The following is a 7,818-nucleotide window of genomic DNA, read 5'->3' as shown; positions in this document are numbered from 1 at the left end:
TCAATGGATGAAATGATGAATTGTCGGGTCCTGAATGATGATAAGTTACTAATTAGTCATATGGATCATTTTGATTTTAATAACTCATAATACAACACGTGCAGCTTCGAACTAGATATAACCCTCCTCTTAGAAAACACTTATTCAGCTATCGCACCGCGGAAATCCACTTACGCCTTTATATAATAAGAACATTCAGTGACAGCTTGTTAACTCACCAGATTGTATATCAAATGATACAAAACGATACGCAGACTTCAATTAAACAACATTATTCATGAAGTGCAGACTTCAGGAACATTCAAAATGATATTCTTTCAATTCGTATGCTTAATTTTATCAATATTCGCGACTTTAGCCAGCTCGATTGGTTCAGAGTCCGGAATCTTATCAGTCTGTTCAAAGTTTGATTTTGAAGAAAAGTTGCTAGAAAAACTTGTGCGCTTGGAACATAAAATGGAAGTATACGCCGAGAAGATGAAGCTATGGGAAGAATCTGTTTCTTCCAGTCTGGATACAGTCGTCGTGGCAAAGAAAAAAACAGAGACATTTATTGAATCAATGCGAGAAGCACATCTTGAAGACCAAACGCGGTTTGATAAGTCTTTCCTTGAAACCATAGACCATTTCAAACTGGAGTCTGAAAATAAAACGGAGATGTACGAAAGAAAAATGAACACGCTGTTGGATTCGTTTTCTTTTAAAATACAAGAATTAAGTAAAGATGAACGTAAAAGGGAGAGTGCAATGCAGGTATATCACCACCACGAACAGAACAGATTTAATGCGTCATTTGATAAAATTGTGGAAAACTTTCAAATTCGCTTTAATAAATCATTGCAGGAAATTGCTTTGAACCAACAGAAAGGTAGGTTTCTTTATTACAGTAAATTTAATAGAAATGAACACTTACTTGCACGCCTTAGTAGTTCCGCACAGCTTGGTTTTATAAAACCTTTTAAGCCCAAACAAACAGCTTGATTTCTCGTTTACATTTGTCATTTCTGGGTCTTTGTAAATCTGAATATTTGGAATGGGTTTATTCATTTTCCTATTGTTAAAAGACGTATGATAACCTATAGATAATATCTGGTTTCTTGTGTAGAGATGTCTTGTTGACAATCATACCACATTTCTTTATTTGTATATATCTATCAACAGTTGATTGGAGTGTTTTAATTTGTCACTTTAGTTGCAACAGAAAGTAACATACATAAGGCCGTTAGTTTTCTCTTTTGAATTGTTCGCCTATATGGCAGGCCGACGCCTCGAAAAGCCTAAGCTAAACATTATGAGTTTTGCTCATTGTTGAAGACCGTACGGTACCCCTATGACGGTTTGCAGCCTCTTGCTTTGGTCTCTTGTGGCTATAGTAATCTCATTAACAATGATTCCACCGAGCTCCCTATTTTATGATGGAAGTGAAATGAAATAATGCTTCTATTTTATAACCATTTGCATAATTTTATGTTAAATAAACGGTTCAGAAAAACAAAGAAGCATACACCTTAAACACATAAATCATCATACATGTATTTCACTTGAATCTTCCTAGCATAAAAGAACAACTGAGTGTTCATGTGGTCATAATAAGGTGTCATCTATTTACTCATTACTCTTAGAAAAGGCTTACATAGGGAGATCAGCTGATAATTATAATAAATAAAACACGATATTTTCAAACATTTACCAATATTAAAAAACATATATAAACAATATATATTAAAATTTTATATGTGTACATTATTATAATTAATAACGACTTCCGCTCGGCTGCATTATATACAAATTGTTCACTTCACATTTTTCTAAATAATCAGAGGCTTAAACCACGATAGCGACTATTCTGATGTTCTGATAGTAGTGTTCCAGTTAGATGTTGCCTAAATTTTATCATGATATCAAGGAATCAATGTTCAGGCATTGCAATATCAAGATTGTTCAACATCCAGCGTGATATATTCACTTAAACCAAACCTTTCTTCGAGTACGGCTATTTCCTGGCATCTCAATTGTCGGTAACGCAACAGGCTCGTGTTGGTGATGGAAATCGTCTCGGATTGGAAAATTATCTAAAACCTCATTCATAGGTTTAACTTGACTTGCCCGTCTTTGGTTTAATACAGCCAAAAATAGCGCAATCTGACCTTGAACTCTATGTAGTCGTCTCCGCTCTTCGGAGGTTAGCTGAGAAATTGGATCTGATTTTTTCATTTTCTCAAGTTCTTTTTTTATGAATGTTTTAGAAAATCTGACGTCTTTTCTGCCTCCGTCTTTAGGTCTTGAAAGTTCTGTTATTCTTGCTTTACTTATGACCTTTCTTGTCGTATTTCTTCTAATTTCTAAACACTCGTCAACAAAACTTGCAATGTCTCTTCTTTCCTTCTCGTTTGAAATATTTAAGTCAGGAAGGTAATTTTCAGTGTTTGTACATTGAGCCTCGATATCGCCGTTATCAATTGTGCTCTCTTTGATCGATGTGTTTTCGTGTTTTTTATTTTTTATTTTCAAAGTTTTTCTTTTCGTATTGCCTTGGTTACCGTCCTCCACATTTTCTTCGATGTTAAAGTGATCATGGCTAATATTTATTCCGGGCACTAGAAAACATGGCGTTTTCTTCTTTCTCGAAAGACAGGTAGAACAGTTCGGTCTACACATCGGTCGGTAACAGTCTTTGACATTCGGAATTTCTAACGGGTCAATTGACTTTCCGGATCGATTATGCACTTTCCATGGACTGTGAAAACCCGACATGTTATTTGCTGATTCCTTTGGTTTTTCTTCTGTTTCGTTATTGCACTCTGTGTTACTTTGTTCTTGGTTCGTCCGTGTTGATAGGTTATGATTTTGATTATGTGAGTGCGTTTCAGCATTTTCTAAATGTTCCACACACTGTAACGTCGGACTGGAGCCAGAAACGATTTTGTTTGAATCATCAAATACATCGTCTTCGATAATCGGAGATCTTAATCCTGATGAACAATCAACTTGATTTAAATCTGTTGGTAATTGGTCGATGGAAAGCAGTTGTTTCGTTAAACCACCTTCAGATTTAATTTTCCTGCGTCTTGCTGCTCTTAGTACACTTTCTAATTCATTATAACTACGAACCGTTCCAGTTATTGCTCGAACTTTCTTCGAGCTTCTCTTCTTATTTTCTGTCACGCTACTATTAAAGTTCAGATTTCGTCCATAATCCGAATGGATTATCTGATCAAGAATAATCTGGGGAACACTTGGAGTCGGAAACGACTCAGATACAGAACACGCGTGAGAAGCCGATCTGATGACCGGTATTCCATCTTGACTTCGACCAGTTGACCGACGAATCTCTTTTAAATCATGACGAACGGTTTTAATGTTATTTTGTAAAGAGTCTTTCGTTAGATTAAACTGTAACGACAGACTTCCGACTTTCCCTCGGAGCTTTGTATCCTCACACACATTTTTCTTCAGTGCAAATAGTTCATTGTCAGAATAACATCCTAAGAGCTGAAACTTAAGCATTATGAAGGATGTTCACATAAAAAATAGTTTCCCCTCAGAAATATGAATCCTGAAATCAAACTTTGAAATGAAGACTGTACACATATATATCTACATGTATATAGTAGTCATGTTTACGTGAGATTGACGATCGAAAAAAGATGTAATTAATTCACATCGAGAAAATAAGACCAGTTTTACGTCATAATGTCCAAAAGCTCTATAAAGGCCAGCAAAACTTGAACTTTTAAAATTAGTTTGCTGAGTAAAACAAACACCGTCTTTATTAATCAGACAAAGATTGTCTAAAGAGACCGTCTAGTTTTTCAGTCTAAATTTCAAAAGAAAACAAACACATATAAAGATTTGTTACATAGAAGAGAAATTCAGGAAATCATATAATAATAGGCAGTGGGAAAGTTAATGATTGTTATTTACCGTTAATAAAGTTACAAATGATGTTGTTCGTAAAAATATTTGTTTAAGGGAAATTTGATAATATATGAAGAACGCATTTAAAACCGTGTCAATCAATTGATAATTTCAATTAACTTTAGTTTGAATATATGGGAAAATATTTCATAGATACACACACGCGTCTGGCGTACTAAATTATTATCCTGGTACCTTTCATAACTATTGTTAAAATATTTCTGTCTAGTTTGTTCGCACTAGAGTAACTATGCATATCCAATAAGTTCGGATAATATAATAGATAAAGTATAAAGAGCGCTAAACCCTCCCATTATCTGGGACAGTGGTTTAACAGCACAATCATAGGAGCAAACTGTAAAATTCAGTTGCAATTGGCTTAACTCAAAAGAAATGTACAAGCCACAACGAAAATAGACACAAATCACTGACATAAGAGTACTCGCAAATCAGAAAGCTCATATATGTTTGTTAAGGTAGATCATCGTTATATGTCTCCCGATATTGAATTGTCTAATACTTTGCAAAAAAAAAGATTTTGTTATGCTCTTTTTAAAAAGATTGTAAGAAGGTTGGCTCACCGTGCTTTTTGTCAAGCTATGAGTCGTTAAAAATTGCCTAAAATTGCTTAGATTGTCCATGAAAAAACACATTTCTGTGCATAACAAAATAATCTATGCGATAGAACTTTGAAATAAATTATGAGAAAATATTTTTTATAATATGTTTTAAGAAAATAAATGAAAAATGGTGTCTCTTGCTGCAAAGGAAAATTTCCCTATCAGTCCAGTATAATTTTTTTTACTAAAATAGTTATCTCCCCTTGAATGGCTTAATTGGGAATAAAAATGATTCTAAAACACAGATATTTGGTCACATATCTCTTTTAGTTGGTAAAAATACTCCAAATACTGCAGTTGCCGGCGGGTATGGGGGATTCCACTAAAAAAAAAGAAATGTTTAATTCGACTTTGGTGTCGTTTGAAAAAATCTGGGTGATTATCGGTGAAACAGATATTATAAGTAGAAAAAAGTGAATACAATTTTTTTTTATGTAAGAAAACATTTTCTGAATGTAGAAAATATAGTATGTAGCATTACATACTATATTTGTAGCTGAACAGTTGATATTTTGATGTCTATAGATAATGTTTCTTGAATGTGTTGATCAGTGGCAATATTAATGTAATTGGCAGTCAGATAAAGCGTTATCTGCATGGTAAAGGTGACAACAAACTTAGTACATATACACAAAGTTTGAACAGTATAAAAACTTAATTGATATAAGAAGATGCGGTATGAGTGCCAGTGAGACAATTCTCCATCCGAGACTGAGTAACAATCTATAAAAGTAAACCATTATAGACATATTTTAAAATTCCAATGTCCGCTTTTACACATAGGAATTATTAAGCCAAATTTCAATGTTGCTGGCACCAGACCCAGGCAGGGAAATCTTGACTTACATCTTAAAATTGACAATGAAATTGGATGAAAATAAAACTCTACAACAAACAAGATGATTAAAGCTTCACAATTATACACTTTCCATTTCAATGTAGCAACATACCAGTAGTGCCAACATACGTAGTATATATCTCCCAATTGATAAGATATTCCAGGGCCTGTATTTCCTTGATAGAGGGTTGATGCTCACAATCTGTTAAACCAAGAGTTCCAAATGGTGAAGTTGAAATCATGCCATCGTAAATTTTATGGACGCCATCATTAGTTTGTTTACCGTTATGGAACATCCGTTTCACAGATGATATCGGATATGTTCCCTTTTCACGAATGTTATCTACTTAATTAAACTACTTTCCGGGTATGTAATAACATGAACAACACGCGGGTACCACATGTGAAGCAGGATCTGCTTACCTTTCCGGTGCACCTGAGATCACCCAATGTTTTTGGTGGAATTTGTGTTGCTTAGTCCTTAGTTTTCTATGTTTTGTCTTGTGTAATACTGTTTGTCTTTTTCTTTTTAGCCATGCTACTGTCAGTTTATTTTCGATCTATGAGTTTGACTGTACCTCTGGTGTCTTTCGCCCCTCTTTTGAAAGTTTTCTTTTTCGAGATCGTGTCTGCATTTGATAACGATTTTAGACAAAAATATCTGATGAAGTCTTGAAAAAAATAGTGAATGGAATTGATTTGCCAAATCAAATATACGATAGACGTTAATACAACTTATTTTCTAAATTCTCTTTGTTCAAACGAACATAAATTATATATACTAGACGATATCATTTCTGTTTACCTTCTGTCTAATATATTTCTTATCTGATTCATATATAGAAATAACTAAAACACTAGTTTGAGATCTTGTCAGGCACCGTGACCATTCTTTTTAATCAAACTAAAAGTCTATTATGACATTATGTATAATTGTACAAAGTCCACACATAAACAGAATAAGTTCTTCTCTGTTGTAGTATATGAAAAATTTTGAAGCTCAACAACTTATCTTAATATATTATCATTTTTTCAATAATAAAATTAAGAAAGAAATTTAATGTTTAAACTTATTTCATGATTTGATTTCCTTTTCAGTTGCTCTTACTGCCTGTCATTCATCATATTCTTCTGTGTCGGCTAGTACAGTAGTACAATTTTCAAATATAAAAACTAACATTGGAATAACTGACTTGTCATCCTATAAATCGACAGGAAAATTCGTGTGTACTGTTGCTGGATTGTACCATGTTTCTGCAGTTATGATGTCAAACACTGATGCAGCTCTTTACTATATTTATAAAAACAATGACACAATGATAACTACATATTACGGTAAAGTTCACAATTACCAAACTAGAACCAGAGTTCTTGTCACGATGTTGGATGCCGGTGACGAAATAACAGTAAGGACTGGTGGTTCTCAGTACATATTTGAATATTCCTGTTTCACAATTGTTAAATTGAATTAAAAAAAATCATTAGATTAAGCTCAAGTTTAGCGATTGCTTGGCATTCTTTGTACATCATATAATATAAATCATTAAAGAAAAAATGGTATCACAATATGCATATTTGAGCAGATTCATAAAAAAATGTTATACTGAAGTTTTATGTAAGGTAATAGACGACTGTCTCACAACATATCGTTTAACATGATGAAATTCAAACAAGACCGATTATTATAATACAATATGAGACTCTGCTTCCAATCCATTCAAGGTTCAATTAAACAACCTGCACATAAAACAGACAGATTTATTTCTTTTCTGATCAAAGTTCTTTAGAATAGATATTTTTCTAATATTGTTTGAAACATTTAACAGCGGTTTTATACTTTTTCTTTAATTATTCATCACTTATTTTTATGAACTATGTATTTGCATTGAATCACAGATCAAATGTATTCGTTCATTGTGTGTTAAATTTGTATTACCACGTTTCTTGATTGAGTTAAGCCATTCCAATAGATAATTTTTATTGTGTCTTTCTATGTTGTGATGCGATACTATTGTTTCAGACAAGGGAGAACCTCTGGCTGAACCCTCACCACACTCGTGACATTAGTATGGTTTTTCATTGGTATGAACACGAAGATGTGTTTTTAAGGTTTGGTACCATTAAAATGGTTAATCCCGCTGCAATTGTTTGCACCTGTCCTATGTCATATCAGGAAACTGATGTTCAGTGGTTGTCGTCTGTTGATGTGGTTCATAAGTGTTTCTCGTTTCTCGGTTTTTTTTTTATATTAAACCGTTGCTTTTCCCATTTGGGAGGTTTTACACTAGTAATTTTGGGGCCCTTTATAGCTTGCTGTTCAATGTGAGCCTAGGCTCCGTGTGAAGACCGTACCTTGACCTATAATTTTTCTTTATCAAATTCCAACATAAAGTGTTAAATACAGCCATCACCTCCCTTGGCACCAAAAGAGAAGACATAATT

At 33.6% G+C, this 7,818-nt stretch overlaps 1 protein-coding gene across 1 annotated transcript; it reads left to right on the top strand.

Moving 5' to 3' along the window:
- Positions 1 to 235: 235 nt before the first annotated feature.
- On the top strand, positions 236 to 7,168 carry LOC134686271 (uncharacterized). Its single transcript, XM_063545941.1, has 2 exons — positions 236 to 868; positions 6,475 to 7,168. The coding sequence occupies exons 1-2, from the start codon at positions 307 to 309 to the stop codon at positions 6,846 to 6,848; spliced, it is 936 nt and encodes a 311-aa protein (XP_063402011.1). The 5' UTR covers positions 236 to 306; the 3' UTR covers positions 6,849 to 7,168.
- The last annotated feature ends 650 nt before the right edge of the window (positions 7,169 to 7,818 follow it).

The sequence above is a fragment of the Mytilus trossulus genome, chromosome 10 (genome assembly GCF_036588685.1).
Source record: "Mytilus trossulus isolate FHL-02 chromosome 10, PNRI_Mtr1.1.1.hap1, whole genome shotgun sequence".
In the NCBI taxonomy this organism is placed as follows: domain Eukaryota; kingdom Metazoa; phylum Mollusca; class Bivalvia; order Mytilida; family Mytilidae; genus Mytilus; species Mytilus trossulus.
Note: the sequence above shows the minus strand (reverse complement) of the source record. Positions and strands in the feature narration are given on the sequence as shown.

Excerpts from the sequence above, each read along its gene's own strand:
- LOC134686271 (XM_063545941.1), top strand. The coding sequence starts at position 307 with ATGATATTCTTTCAATTCGTATGCTTAATTTTATCAATATTCGCGACT. Across the intron at positions 869-6,474 it reads TGCTTTGAACCAACAGAAAG|TTGCTCTTACTGCCTGTCAT; the intron begins GTAGGTTTCTTT and ends TTTCCTTTTCAG.